Consider the following 16731-nt stretch of genomic DNA (forward strand, 5'->3'; position numbering starts at 1 on the left):
GGACTGACGTTAGGTGGAGGAAACCCACCCGGAGCACAGTGTCAACAGCGCCCCAAGCGGGAATCGAACCTTCTTCTTCTTCTTCTGTAGGGTGGCCGGGCTCAGCCTTAGAGATAGGGTGAGGAGCTCGGACATCCGGAGGGAGCTCGGCGTAGAGTCGCTGCTTCTTCGCGTCGAAAGGAGCCAGTTCGGGCATCTGATCAGGATGCCTCCTGGGCGCCTTCCTTTGGAGGTTTTCCGGGCACGTCCAACTGGTAGGAGACCACGAGGTAGACCCAGAACACGCTGGAAGGACTACATATCCCAGGGCACGCCTTGGGGTCCCCCAGGAGGAACTGGAAAACGTTGCAGGGGAAAAGGGGGCCTGGAGCTCCTTGCTCAGCCTGCTGCCACCGCGACCCGGTCCCGGATAAGCGGAGGAAAATGGATGGATATATATATATATATATATATATATATATATATATATATATATATATATATATATATATATATATATGTTTTATACAGAGATGCATTTGATTCTGGACATCGCGTCAGGGCATCAACATGATTAGGAGGAGATGTGTTGTTGGATCTCGTATCTCATTTCAATTCGGCGTTAAAAGCTAGAATCCACCACACCCGACGTTTAGCCCCGTCGTGACTGGAGCTCCAGGCTTTTCAAAACCAACCTCTCCCAGCTATGGGTCTGAGTGGCAGCACCTGTCCACCAAATCACCATCATTCAAGAGCGTAAGCAGTCCTTGCTGATCCATCGGAACTCGGAACTCGGAAATCGGTAATGCCGTGCCGTAGGTCCCCCTGTTCCGAGCTAAATGGATTCCATTGGCTCTGTTCGGGAAACCATGGCAGCCTGCAGTGAATGTGGGTTCGTTTGGCAAGCGTGTGCGTTCTGTAAGCTCCAAAACATGTTACCGTATCATAAAACGACTTGGCAGTTACAGTTAATGGTTACACCCCTTTTCAAATAAAACATTGAACTTTTTTTTTTAAATTTTTATTTTTTTATCTGTTAACTCTGTGTGACGCCATCAAACTCGCGCCCGAGCGATCAGAGCCTAAATTCCAACTCAAACGTCCGCTACTTTGCGTGTTCCCCAAGCGGGAGAACGTGTTTCCCCGAGTTCCGACAGCCAGGAATGCAGCATTAGTCACATGATTATGCTGCGTTCAAATGGCGTTGGAACTCGGAGGACTCGGCCCTCCTAAATAATACAACATTCTCTCTGCATGTAAAAATAAATATTATAATATTAAATATAAAAAATATATTTTTTTGTCGCATGTCGCGTCCACAAACGAATGCACGTGTACTGCGCGGCGACCTGCGGCGGCGAATGCAACACATTCGGCTCCCGCGCTCTGCCGCGCCCCTCCGACGGTCCGATTTGGGATGTTTGGGTGAACGCAGCACGCGTGTCGTAGTGGAGCGCCGTTGGCTGGATCGAACTGGCCCCGCTGACAGCGAGTGGCGCGCAACTGTCAAAAAACGTCCGAAGCCGTCGGAGGTGGTTTCGCGTCCGCCGCGCTCCCACAGCAAGTCCAGCGCTCGACGACGTGTCCGGGGGCCACTAGCCGACCCGTCGGACGTCGTTACGGCGAGGAGTGTCCGGCAGCCGCCGTGAACGTTAATCCGGACCGTCTCGCCCGCGAAAAGGAAATCCACAAATTGGATTAGGTGGCGGCGGCTCGGAGCGGACGCCACGACCGCTCACCCCGTGTCGGTCCGCGGTGACGCGTCACCGCTTGTTCGTTTTGAAAATAGTAATTATAATATATAAAACACTATAACCATAATATTCTTCGACATGGAGAATTATTATCCTCGCTGTGACTCCGCCGGACGGGAGGGTAAAGTCCACAAGAAGAAGGCCTTCACCCACCAGCTCAGCGTGGACGAGGGGGAGCGAAAACCCAAGTTTGTGAGTACACGCCGGCTAGCAGCTCTGGTGGCTTGCGAGCCAAAGACATTGGTACATTGGTGCCACCAAATAGGAATAATGTCCCCCGGGGAGTTTGTCCGCCCGGTGGGGTCTGGGGGTGGGGGCTCTGGGGGTGGGGGTAGGGGCGCAGGCTGCGTCACTCACCGGGGAGTGACGCTGGGTGTCCCCGTTACGCGTGGCGCAAATGGCGCCCCCCGTCGCTCCGTCAGAGGACACGCAGAGGACCCAACATTTACTTGCGTTCTTATCAACGATATCGGAATGACATATGACAAGGTCCATCGCTATTTTATTTTATTATTCTTAGTTTTAATCTAATTAAGTTTCCATAAACATTTAACTTCTTAGTACTTTTTTTTTCTATATACTTTTTTATCCTAGTATTTTAAAATACTTGTAGTTTTGTCTTAATACTTGTATATTCCAACACAAGGTCCTGATTGAAACAGAATTTCAACACCTTTTTATATGTTCTGTACATATGGCAGAATTGACAATAGAGCTGACTTTGAGTTTGAGAGATGAGTGCAGATCATGGAGATCCTGATTCCAATTTACAAAACACATTTTAGGTGGTGTCAGTAATTTACAAGGATATGGACCGAATGAATGATTGGTGAACAATCCTGTCCCTGATGTAAACAAACAAAAAACCCTAAAGTCACAGACAAGAAATGTACTACAGTAAAAGACCAAAGTCTTTATACAGCCAAACTCAATATACTTAGGTAAGTACAGAGACTTACTAGATAAAAAAAAAATGCTTAAGCACAGTAACACTGCATTCCACCACTGCTTACCTGTTAACTATAGAGGACAAAAAACAAAATCATTCTATTTATCTGTCCAGTTATTAAAAAAAACCTGATCACTTCCCTTAAAATAAACAAGAACATCTGTTCTAATAACGGTTCATAGAATCATCTTGCCCATAACCTCCCAAGTTTCTACCTAATACTTACCTCTCTGTTCCAAATTTATAGTACTAACCTGGAATACGTTATTGACTCGGAGAGATCTTTCCAAAAATCTGTATTAAAGTTGTCTTAGAAAGTTATTAAATGTAACTTTCCAAGACCCGCAGACACCCTGATGTGGATTTTTAAAGTTGGTCTTGAGAGGAAAATGACAAAAAAAAGAAGATAAAATATAGCTGGAGTACAGTCAATGTTTATGGACTTTTCAGATTGAGCTTAACAACAATATACTGAATATTTCTCATTAAATACTCTTGCTAAAGCATGACCCAGGAAAGATTTGGAAAAAATATCCAGAAAAGGTTCCAGAAAATCAAAAACACCAATCCGGGTACTCCTCACTTAACGACCGAGTTCCGTTCCTCGGACCAGGTCGTTAAGTGAATTGGTTGATAAGCGAGGACCCGTGTTATTCCACGATAAGGGGGCGCGGCCATTGTGAAGCTAGTGTAGTGAATACTGACAGACTGCGGGAAGAAGACTGACAACGGTGATGAGATGAAATGTATACAGTGTATATATAGTATGTAACGTGTATATAAAGTGTATATAGTGTATATATAGTGTGTATAGTATATGAAGGGTGATACACGATAAGATGCTTGACGCTGAGACTCTGCGGTATTGTACGCAGTGTGCAATTCAGACTGGCCAGAGAGCTGGTCGTAAGTCCGAAAGGTCGTGTAACAGGTAGGTCGTTAAGTGAGTAGTACCTGTAATCTGTTTTCCAACTCAGTTGAGCACGAGCAAGAGAAATGCACCAGTGTTGTCTTGGTCGTACAGAAACACTACTCACATAATAGAAATTGCCATAAGAAATGACAAAAAGTGTCTTGTTGTTGTCCAGAAAGAGTAAATGTTGCTTTTTAGTGTTCAACATGTGAGGACTGACCTTCAGTGTTTGTTGACTTTGCAACACTGCCAGGAAATCAAAAGGTTAAAATTAGCGTGGGGCTTAACCTTTGAGGCTAATCCTTCGGCTACCTACTATTGCAAGGCAACCAGGGTGGTGTCGGAATAAGCGATTAATCGATTAGTCTGTCTGGACAATTACCGACAGTGTGTCATTTTTTATTTTTTTCTTCCTTCCCCTGTCGTAGGGTAAATTTTCTTTCGGGGCCGCTTTCTAAAATCTTACAACACAGGATATACTAAGTGTGCTCTGCACCGCCGTGTTAGACCCCTTATACCTGAACTGAACCAAAGGAAGAAAGACAGAGATAAAGCCTGTTTCAGAATTACCTGGAAACCGGGCTTACAGTGATTTATTTCTTCTTTTTGTGGATTTTCCTAGACGGGGAGAAAAGCAACCGGCGTGGTTAAAGTAGCAACGTGGAATACCAGTTCCTATTTGTGCATGCTTTGAATTGCGCTTTAAAGGTCATTAAATTAACAAAATGAAAGGACAAAAAACAACCGCCAATGGACTCAGCCAATTGCGGGTTGCTGATACAGTGTGACTTTCTGTGTTGCTCCGCTTGCTCATCTCCACCTCTGCCAATTAGCGCTTGTGGTCTCCTGGTTCCCGTGCCCCATTCATAAAACAAATAAAGACGGTGTGTCTTTATGTGACATGTATTTCATTGTGGTCCGTTTACTTATTAAATAAATAAAATAATTAAAATAAAATAAATTACCGTGCGTAACCGGGACACTCCCAGTCACTCTCTGACCCTTACTTGTATTGTGTGTTGTATGTGTATATATTCAATTAAACATTATTTGGAGATCGTATCGCAAGTACTCAAGCCTAGAAATAACTAATAATAATTGGACACACACAAAAAAAAAAATCCCCCATGTGTTTAATTGACTGTCGGCGCAGAAGCACTTGAACGCAGTCAATGATGATAACTAAAACAATTATTGTGTTTATATTTCATGTCACACATCACCAGCAAAAAAAAAAGAAGTGTGTGTGTGTGTGTGTGTGTGTGTGTGTGTGTGTGTGTGTGTGTGTGTGTGTGTGTGTGTGTGTGTGTGTGTGTGTGTGTGTGTGTGTGTGTGTGTGTGTGTGTGTGTGTGATTAAACATTTGAAATGTAGTATTAAAAGTTTTTTTTCAGTGTTTTTAAGGTTGTTTAACAAATCAGACACTGGTGGGGCAGCTCTGTATTGTATCTCTTTATATAGGCATTTTTATTTATTTATTTTTTTACCAAAAATGTTTTGCGCTGGTCAGGTGGTACTTGGCTGAAAAAATGGGGGTACATTATTTTAAAAAGTTTGAGAACCACTGGTCTAGTTTTCTAAAATATATTAAATAGGGATGCAAATTTAAAGGAATTTCCCTAATCGATAGTTGTTAACCTTAACAAACAAGTAAATTGATAGTTTAATTGATAACGTAAAAGCTAATGACGTCACCAGGCAGTGGCGCCATGGTGCGTGGGGACCTGCGCAATGTCGTGTACCTCTGAGATTTTGTGACATGGTGCGAGCGGCTTGAGGAGCGTTTCTCCTCATTTCATATATATAAATATACAGTATATTTTTAACCTGTGCTGTCAGCATGCTGGCCATACAACAATAAGTATTTGTATGCTATTGCATCAGGACAGAGTTAATCTGCAAGTGGAGTTCAAGTTCTCAACCTGCAATGCAACTCTTTATTAATTCGTAAATCATCAAGAACTGCTGCAATAACTCTGTGCTGTGGATGACCTGTAGAATGACAAGAGCACAGTTTTTGGTTCTAGAGAACCACCACCAACCCCCCTCTTTGGAGAACTATTTATCATGTTTGGGTCTATAAACAACTGATCCCTACTCCAAGAGGGGGAGAATCACCACGTGTGAGACAAATAAACATAGAAACAAATAACATTTACACAAAAACATAAACATTGGACGACAACATGTATTGAAAAACAGTTAATTAGGTTAATTAGTTATTAGGTCACGTGGCCTCTTCCTGTCATAGTTATGGCAGTAAATGAGGGAGGAAATGAGAGGAATGCAACCAGCAGGGTGCCTGGGTGCGTTCAAAGCAGGTTTGGTAGTGTGTGCGTGTGATGGGACCTGTGTGTGTGTGTGTGTGTGTGTGTGTGTGTGTGTGTGTGTGTGTGTGTGTGTGTGTGTGTGTGTGTGTGTGTGTGTGTGTGTGTGTGTGTGTGTGTGTGTGTGTGTGTGTGTGTGTGTGTGTGTGAGGTGTCCACCTGTGAGTGTACAGGACTTAACCCTATTGGTTCTGGTGTACAAAGTCGGTATTATGTCGTGGCGCCTCCAAGCAGCCGAAAGGGCCCCGAATCCCCGCCCTGAGCTCCGTAGCTGCATAGACACCTTGCGGCTGCAGGAAAGCCCCGAGCACCCTGTTCTGCAACCACAGAAGACCCCCGGGCCCCCACTCCTCCTTTCATTTCAAAACTCGCTGAGCTGGTTGGCCATACTTTGAGCAGGTTAGATATTAACATTTTTTGTCATCCTCCACGACGGAATGATTCGGATGCTACGTAACAGATCAAGTCTGGTGCAGACATGGACAACGAGAGGCTAATAAAATTACCCAACATTACTAAATTTATTATATATAACAGACACAAAATAATTTAGTTTAATATATTTTATTGGAGGCATCACCATAGCAACGTATCGCTTATTTTGTTTTGCCGTCGTACCTCTCCCTTGCTCAGGGTCTTTTTTTTCTCCCCCCTCCATCTGAACGCAGCATTAGTTGTTGAGCAACAATAAACATAGTTTCCTTCTCGGCATCAATAAGCTCCCATTTCCTAAAGGCAGCCATGTTTGTTGTTTGTCGTTCTTCTGGAAGCGTCCATCTACTTCTACAAAACTTTCTACTCCACTGGGCATTTCTTTTTATGACTGCCCCCTGTTGTTCTGGTGAATACTACTACATCCTTGCTGGATGTTTATTTTCTCTTGCGACTTAACGAATGCCGTTGATATAATTACAACAAGACCACAGATTGTTCAGTTCTTATCGATAAGACAAAATCTCATAGATTAAATTCTTATTAGAAATGAATTGATGGTCGATAATTTGTTGACATCCCTAATATTAAAGCAAACTGCCTTATGGCTAATGGAAAGATTATTCCAGTGATTGAGCGCTTTTCTCACACATTAACTAATACCTGGCATTCTTTCAGATGACTATACTCCTTATCCATCTTTCTTTTGAAACTTCAGCTCCTCTTTTTCTACCGCTGCGCACGGCCAATTAACTTTTGGAATGCCCGTTTAATCACCTGCTTCTGTATGTATTCATTAAAAAGGGAGGAGAACAAATACACCCCCCCCACACATTTCTTAGTAACAACAATTTCATCAGCACGATCTTTTCTGTGGACTTTGATGCCGCACGTGTCCTTCGCTTGATAAATGTTCCTAAGCTTCTCCAAGCAGTGGAGTAGTGGCATTACCATATAGAAAACCTTAAATTATACAAATGGACTGTCAAACGTCTAACTCGAAGCACTTTTTTTCCTCCCTTGAATTTCATTGTAGCATCCCTTTTAAACCTGCCTAATTGGATTTTTTATTTTCCACCAGTAAGCACTTTCTTGAGTTGTGCTTAGGGTCTCAACCTGGACTTTTATCTCAAGCATCTTGTGTTCCATTCTTATGTCATATTTTAGCCTGGCGTCAGATCGTTATCCCATACCCAGTTTAGCCATTGGTGCATCCTTTGGGTGGACATAACAACATAATCTTAAGGGCATTTATATTGTATTTTTTAAGCATATGACCACCGTCACTACAGAAGATGGCTCAGTAGGTGGCACTGCAATACCAGGGAGTTTACTTAAGGAGAAAATAAATAAATAAATAAACTCCCGTCTTCGCAGGGCTAGTTTTCAGCCTTCTCAAAGAAAATTGTTCCAAAAAAATGTCACAGAAGACACAAGTTAATGTAATGTGCGAATGTTCTTTTCTGCATGGTTTTATGAAACCCTTTCAAAGCGAGGTGAAGGAATATGAAAGACAAGGAAAGGAGCCGCCAGGATCAGTAATGAGTATTTTCACAAGGAGAGGGGGAAAAAAAACAACCAAAATAAAAAAACAGTCTGCTCTCTTGGATCTTCTTCTGAATGGGTGGGAAAATGTCTTGCAGTGTCTTATTAAAGTAAATGGATGTTTACTGTCTGGGTGTTGTATGGACTGCACATTAAAATGTCGCAATCTCTCCCCGTTCCAATTTAGCCCCGTTTGTGTGGTGTGTTGCGTGACAATTAAAGATTCTTCTTCTTCTTCTTCTAAAACATATATTTTTCTATCCATTTCTGCCTCCTTGTTCACATTTCTTTTCGACACGTCTCATCCTCCCGCTGCCACCTTTTCCCCTTAACTCGAAAACATATTCATTAGTCTTTCACACCCAAATTCAACTTTGCCTTGCTTCTTTTAACGCTCCCTTCCCATATTCTCCTGCAGCTCCACTTTGAAGGATCCTGTTGCTCTTCTTATTAATATCTATATATTCTTTAATACTTTGTGCCCGGCTGCTGTGCCTCGGGGTGGGCCGGTCGTGAAATCTTTGCTGCCGATGGATTGCCACCTAATAATTGAATCGATCAGCATTATCGTATTGACTAGTCTTGGGGCGGTTGCGTTTCGGTCACGAAAAGGCAGCATAAAGGCACGTGAAGAGGTGGTGGCGGAGGGTGCACCTGCCCCTTTGTCTCTTGTTGTCCATGGTGGCTTTTTTTATCAGGCGCGTTTTTATTTTTATATTATTTAAATTTTTTTCGTGAATGGGCGTCGAGATTTCGTTGGAAACAGCTGTAATATACTGTATATGGACTAAAAGAGTTGTCCCCAACTCGACAGACCCCTATTTTAGTTGGACGGTTGGAAGGGGGCTGCTGATAGGGGGGGGGGACTGTTTTTCAGAGGGAGATGTGCAAAGGATGAGCGGAGTTGAAAGCGGAGCGTTTTGTTATTTATTTATTTATTTCAAAATCCAAATATCAATTGACAAGTTTGGATTAAATGGACTTATATAAGCCCAAATAACAGACATTAAAGTGGCGCCATTGTGCGGGTTTTGGTGGGGAAAAAGAAGACAATAACTCCTTTCCTGACATTATTTTATATAATCACCGCAGGAGAATAACGATATTGTAACAATAGTGTTTTAATGAGTCGCATCTTCCAAAATAAATTACTTTATTTAGCTGGTAAAAAAAGAAAGAAGAGACACCTAACATGTACTGGATTTATTTTCTGGGAAAGATATGAATATTCATGAGATACACATCCTCATTGGTATGATACGAGGCCAAATTAGTCTTCATTGATGGAATTGGTGTAGGAAGCTAACGTCACAAGCCCAAAATATGAATAAATAAATACACACACACACACACTTATTTCTTTCAACAGAACAAAGATTTAACTTTTCCAAATGTTTTGGAAAAAATAAAAATGTTTATTTTTACAGTGCTAAACAAAGTAGGCTATGTTAAAACAAAATACAACAGACTGGCATTGCCTGTCCAGGGCATCTTTCTGACGGCGACGGTGGAATAACATCAAATGAAATAATCAATCAAATATCAGATATTAAATGTGAAACAATAAAATATTTTAGTGTTGAATAAATAAAGTGAAATAAAATATACTTTTCTGGGACAGTCCTCTGTTGTTCTACTTGTCCCTGTTTAATTAAACAAACAAGGAAACAAACAAACAAACAATAAAAGAACGTTTCACACCCATTTGACTTTTAGCATGACGAGCATGTTCACCGTAGCACCTCCAGGGGTGCTAAAGACCTGGCTGGATGCACAGTTCGTTGCACAGATGCACATGTAGCGCACTTTGTCCATTAGTGGAAACCGACAGCATTTGTCTCACCAGCAGCCAAGGGGATCATCCGGGTCCACCTGCTCCTCCTGCAGGTAGCGGATCTACTCGGTGTCTGCATGCACTCTAATAGGGACGGGGCCGGCCTGGCCGGGATCCTCTTGCACGTCTCTTTGCTTTTTCAGATGGTCGCAAATGTTCCTCATCATGACAGAAGGTGGCACACACAGTCCAGTCGCACCAGATTCGTCTCCACCAGAGACGGCGGTCGCAGTAGCAACAGAGGCATCGCTCACTTTGCCTCCGCTCTTGCCTGCTGCAACAATCTCTAGCAGGAGTGCCTCTTTGATCTCCTCCAAATATTCTTCCCAAAGCTGGTGCGCTGTGTTTTTCGTCCAACACTGTACATTTTTCTTTTCATCCTCTGGGTGTGGTCTCTCACTGGCGTTTGGGCTGAGAAGATCTTCTGCCAGCAGTTGCAGTACAGGTTTCCCAGAAAAAAACTGTAACATAATTCCCACCAGAGAGTACATCCGTAATGTCAGAAACTGGTTTTAATGCTGCCTGGACCGATTCCAAAACGTCCTTGTCCTGCCACGTTGGAATCAGACTTGATCATTTTTTGCTTTGTCCCACATAGTGTTGATCCTGCCGAACAAAGATAAATCAGTGTAAATATTCGTTCAGTCTGTTTTTATTTGACAACCGGGTAATCAACATTGAGCTTCAGTTAAAACTAAGAATATAACTCATTATTCAGGTATTAAACTGAGACTAAACGTTGTCTTATCATCACAATTTCTTCATTTTATTTCGTAACTTTTTCTTTCTTGCCAAAGAAGACTGAGCTTTGGGAGTTTAAGCGCCGTCCAGACGCCCGGACTTCACTGACCAATCTTTCATTATGTAGCGGACAGTGAGACTCTTATAAGGACTCGTGTTTGTACTTCACCACATGGCAGTCAATCTTGGCGCTCCCTCTGTATCTCATCTTTTATTTTAATGTAGAGATCTGTTACCGCTTACCTTGAGAAATACATTGTCCTTGGCACCGTATTGGTGGTCAAATGTTTTCAGCATTGCTTTGAAAGATGGTTTTTCCACTATATTTGCTTGGGTGGCGCGTTCTGAGGTGATTTGTTGTGCTTGATTGTTTTAAGGGTATTGTTTTATTGCAAATTCGGTTTATTTGAATTGTCTGGTTCTATGTCTTCATTTTGTTTAAATCCAAAATGGGCCCAAATTGGCAACATATCGTTTGTTTTGCCAACAAGCTCCATCTTGATTTTACTTCGCCAGCGAAATGTGCACGTGCGCTATTGAGCGATATATTGTCCCAGAAATAATTGCGATAAACAATAATGTTGTTTATCGCAATTATTTCCCAATATATGGGAAAAAATAGTCTTAAAATGACAATAGTATTATTATTGTCATTTTAAGACTACTTTATCCCACTGATATAATGATACTATAAAAACATAATAATGCCAGTACACCCTTTAAATTTTTTTGATAAGATTCAACTAATTGTCATTGCACAGAGTACAAGTACTGAGGCAACGAAATGCATTTCTCTGCATTTCACCCATCCTTGTAACTGACGTACCTAGGAGCAGTGGGCTGCCATGTAATTGCCCTTGGGGAGCAGTTAGAATAGAAATTTATGTTTAATTCTTAAGAATATTCTAATATTGTAACGTGAAAAAAATATTTAAATATCCAAAATAAATGAAAGATAAATAATTAATAATCGTATTTGTATAAATAAATTGTATAAATGTTTTGTATTTGTATTTATTGCATTATATGTATTTGTGAATTGTGACACATAATTCCTTCCATAATGTGTTTTTATTAACTTTTAAACAACATTTTGGCTACATTACTTCAGTAATCTGGTACTTTTATTAATAGCCATTTTCAAATTGTTTTTGCATAAGTTCAAATACAGTATATATACAGTAGTTATGGGTATAAAAAACAGATTGATGTTACGAGCAGCAGAAAGCAGCATTTCGTTTTGATTGTAAATTCCCTCGTGACGTCAACGCAGCATCCATTGGAATAACAGTGGGGGAGAGTCAACTGTAGATTCTAGCAGAGATAAAACTCAGGGACTATGATCATGATCACTGTGAAAACTCCAAAAGACAAGGAGGAGATCGCGATTCTTTTGAGGATTCTTGCGTTGCCGAGAAACTGGTTAGGTTTTATCGTGTTGATACTTGTAGTAGCAGTGTTGCTCCCTTGTGGTGTGAAAAAAAACACTTAAAGTCTTATAATAGTCGGGAAAACCCTGCTGTTTATTCTGGCATCATGTAGGCTAAAATGTTGGTGACATTTTAACCCTTTTTCAAGACCAAATCATTTTTATAAACAAAGTCATTTTACTTGAAACTAATAACGCAACATGAAGCTGTATGGAGTGTGCGAAGATTGCTGAATGTACTGCGGAACCAAATTTCACAAGCACAACTCCCGTTAGCAACATGCTAAGCTTTAAGCTGATTGGTGTCTGACTGAGTCAGTCACACTGTGGTGCGTACAAATGAGTCTGACACATAGGAGCGAGAAAACTCGTCTGCTTCTTTTAAATCCGCAGTGGGGGAAAATTTTGTGGGAAAAACAAGTTTGTTGTTGTCTGTGTTGTTCGACATTTGTAGGGTATGTGTGCGGAAACAGATTGAAACTCTCCTTTTAATGCACCACTTTTATTTTTTTGGTTTTTCTATGGTATATTGCCATTTAAAAGTCTAGACCTAAATTTAAGACGACACCAATTTTTCAGACGTGTTTCCATGAAAAAAAACCTGTCTTATATTTGGGTCAATACATTGTTAATATTATTTGCTTTTATTAATGTCATTACAACAGTAATTATATTCTATCTCTTATTATTATAATTATTATTTTTATTATTATTATCATTATTACAACCTCTACTGCAAAATGGAGAATAAAAACAATGCTTGCTTTGCAATGTTGCCCACCCACCCTTAGATTAGCAGAGGAGCACAGTAAACTTCAAAGACAGCGCACTTTACAGTAAGATTGTTGCATGGAGAAGTATTGTCTTGGCTTATAAATTATTTATGTATGTTCAGAGGAAAGGTGGATTATTATATACATTTTAGAAAATTTTTAACTGGTGATTATGACGTAAATTCTTTTGCATGTGTGTCGATGACCGCCAATTGCCCCATTATGAAATTACCGGCTCAGCCCTAGTAGTGGCCATAAAACGGTCCATAGAAGCAATACTAGGCAGACTCAAATTAATATATACTGTGTATACACTTACCGGCCATTTTATAAGGTACACCTTGCTAGTACCAGGTTGGACCCTTTTGCCTTCAGAACTGCCTTAATTCTTGGTGGCATAGATTCAACAAGGTGCTGAAAACATTCCTCAGATTTTGGTCCATATTGACATGATAGATTCAAGATTCAAGATTTTTATTTGTCACATACATATACATACTTTCATACATATATGCAGTGAAATGTAATGCAACGCACCCGGTGATAGCACACAATATGTCCTAGGAAAAAAAATAAAAGTAGAAAATTCCTTTCTAATAGACCGACTAACTGACTCCTAAAACCTAATACAGTAAGTTGAATACTTATAGAATAAGATAAAAATATATAGAATAAAATACAATAAAAATAAATTGAAATAAAATGGAATAGATAGAAGGAATATGCCTATGAACTTGGACTTGATATGTGCAATTAAAGTGGCATGTGAATTAAAGTGGCATGTGAATGTGAATAGAGTGAGGTAGTGTTTGGGATAATACAGCACAGTATACAACAGTACGGCGCAGCAATACGGCATCACGAACAACCCTGAACAGTGACACAGTATGCGGTACAGTTTGCTACATACAGTACAGTAGGTAGTGGAGCCTAGTGTATGGCTCAGTTAGGACCCCTGGTGAGGTCAGCGTTGACAGTTCTAATGGCTTGCGGGAAAAAACTCCGTCTCAGTCTCTCTGTTCTCGCTGTGTGACTGCGAAGGCGCTTGCCTGACCGCAGCAGCTGAAACAGTCCGTTATTGGGGTGATGAGGATCCTTCATTTATCCTGCGGGCTCTGCTACTACACTTCCTGGTGTATAGCTCCTGCAAGGGGGGGAGGGTAGTTCCAGTGGTACGTTCAGCTGAACGCACCACCCTCTGCAGGGCCCGCCTGTCCTGGGCAGTACAGTTCCCAAACCAGGCAGTGATGTTGCCTGTCAGGATGCTCTCCACTGCTCCACAGTAGAAGGACTTGAGGATCCTCACCGAGACCCGGAATTTCCTCAGCTGCCTGAGGTGGTAGAGACGCTGCCTCGCCTTTCTCACCAGAGTGTCTGTGTGTACAGTCCATGTTAAGTCCTCTGTGATGTGGACTCCCAGATATCTGAAGCTGCTCACCCTATCGACAGAAGCCCCATTAATCCACAAGGGCGCGTGCGTCCTCGATTGTGATCCAGGCCTAAAGTCCACAATCAGCTCCTTGGTTTTGCTGACGTTCAGGTGTAGGCTGTTGTCCTGGCACCAGAGTGACAGGTCAGCCACCTCTTCACGGTAGGCCTTCTCATCGCAGTCGGTGATCAGGCCCACGACCACGGTGTCGTCAGCAAACTTGATGATGGTGTTGGAGCTGGACCTGGCCACACAGTCATGTGTGTACAGGGAGTACAGTAGGGGGCTGAGGACGCAGCCCTGGGGGGATCCTGTATTCAGGGTGAGGGAGCTGGACATGTACTTCCCCACCTTGACCACCTGGGGGCGGCCTGTGAGGAAGTCCAGGATCCAGGTGCACAGCGGACCGTTCAATCCGAGCTCCATCAGCTTGACAGCCAGTCTGGTGGGGGCTATGGTGTTGAAAGCTGAACTATAATCGATGAACAGCATTCTCACATAGGCCCCCTTCTGGCCATCAAGATGCGTGAGCGTGGTGTGCAGTACCTGGGAGACCGCGTTATCCGTGGATCTGTTTTGCTGGTACGCGAACTGCAACGGGTCCAAGGTGCGGGGGAGGGAGGCGCAGATATAATCTTTAATCAACCTCTCGAAACACTTCATGACCACCGAGGTGAGGGCCACCGGACGGTAGTCATTCAGGCGATCTTCGGGACAGGAACGACGGTGGACCTCTTGAAGCAGGACGGGACCACTGATTCAGCCAGGGAGATGTTGAATATTGTGGTGAACACCGGGGCTAGCTGGTTAGCACAGGTCTTCAGTACTCGCCCAGATATGCCATCTGGGCCCGCAGCTTTCCTGGTGTTCACCCGCATCAGAGCCCTCCTGACCTCGTGCACGGACACTGAGAGTGCGCGCTCATCCCCAGCGGTGTAACTCCAATTAGCCAGCGAGCTAGCGGTGTTGCTGCCAGACTCGAACGGCGCATAAAAGGAGTTCAGTTGGTTGGCAAGGGAGGCGTCCACACTCGTGGCTGGGGAGGAGCTGCTCTTGTAGTTTGTTATTGTTCGCAGCCCCTCCCACAAGCGTCTTGTGTCCCCCCGCTCCATCTGTAGCTCCACAGTCTCTCTGTACATCCGTTTGGCGTCCCTCACCGCCCTCCACAGATTGTACGACGCCGCTTTGTAATTGTCCATATCACCAGATACAAGACCGTCGTTGTAAGCGGCCGTGCGAGCATTCAGAGCGCAGCAGATGGATTTATCAACCCATGGTTTCTGGTTTGGAAATATCCGAACTTTCACCGTAGGAACGATTTCATCCGCGAGCGTAGCCACAAAACTTACTACAACCTCCGTAAACTCGCTGACGTCACTTGTTTGGAACATGTCCCAGTCTACGTCAGTCAGAGCGTCCTGAAGCGCAGCCTCCTATTGGTCCGTCCACCACTTCACTTCCCTCGTCATCACCAGATCCCGCGCGATCAGAGGCCTGTAAACAGGAACCAGCGAGATGGCGGCGTGATCTGATTTCCCAAAAGCAGGGAGTGACACGGGCTTGTATCCGTTCTTGTAAGGTGTGTAACAATGGTCCAGAGTTCTGTCTCCCCTGGTGGCACACGTGATGTGTTGGTGGAAATTAGGCAGAACTTTTTTAAGGTTGGCCCTGTTAAAGTCCCCAGTCACCACAGCCGCGTCGGGATGTCTGTTCTGAAATCCGCACAACACATTGACAGAACCGACAGAGCTGCGTCGGTGTCCGCTTGCGGTGGGATATAAACGGCTGTAATGATGACCGTGCTAAATTCCCGGGGGAGATAAAATGGATGGCATAGTATGGTCAGCTGTTCCAGGTTCGGCGAGCAGGAGTGGGAGAGGAATTTGGTGTTGTTGGCGTTACACCAGCGGTTGTTTACCATTAGGCAGACGCCTCCACCTTTGGATTTCCCCGACTCTCCCGTTCTGTTGCCGCAGAACACGGAGAAGGCCTCGGCTGGACGTATGGCTTCATCCGGCACCAGTAGGGTCAGCCATGTTTCTGTCAGGCAGAGGACGCAACAGTTCCTGGTGTCTCGCTGGAATTGAATCCTCGCTCGAAGTTCATCCATCTTGTTCTCCAGGGACTGGACGTTAGCAAGAAGGATGCTTGGCAGAGGTGGACGGTAAGGTTGCGTCCTCATTCATCTGCATCACGCAGTTGCTGCAGATTTGTCGGCTGCAAATCCATGATGCCAATCTCCCGTTCCACCACATCCCAAAGGTGCTCTATTGGATTGAGATGTGGTGACTGTGGAGGCCATTGGAGTACAGTGAACTCACTGTCATGTTCAAAAAACCACTTTGAGATGATTTGAGCTTTGTGACATGGTGCATTATCCCTCTGGAAGTAGCCATCAGAAGATGGGTACACTGTGCTCATGAAGGGATGCACATGGTCAGCAACAATACTCAGGTATGCTGTGGCCTTTAAACCATGCTCAATTAGTACTAAGGGGCCCAAAGTGTGCCAAGAAAATATCCCCCACACCATTACACCACTACCACCACCACCACCAGCCTGAACCCTTGATACAAGGCAGGATGGATCCATGCTTTCATGTTGTTTTCACCAAATTCTGACCCTGC

The 16731-nt window shown here is 43.3% G+C and overlaps 1 protein-coding gene across 1 annotated transcript in view; it reads left to right on the top strand.

The window, feature by feature from the left end:
* Positions 1-1811: 1811 nt before the first annotated feature.
* The window catches only part of LOC307227896 (protein diaphanous homolog 3-like), a gene marked incomplete at its 5' end in the record, with an annotated part of 362969 nt that continues 348049 nt past the window's right edge, over positions 1812-16731 (top strand). The window contains one exon of the mRNA XM_079997337.1: positions 1812-1925. Within this exon, the coding sequence (XP_079853463.1) occupies positions 1812-1925 (114 nt within the window). The remainder of the gene's footprint in view (positions 1926-16731) is intronic.

Source organism: Zeus faber, assembly GCF_960531495.2.
Source record: "Zeus faber genome assembly, chromosome: 3".
Taxonomy (NCBI): Eukaryota; Metazoa; Chordata; class Actinopteri; order Zeiformes; family Zeidae; genus Zeus; species Zeus faber.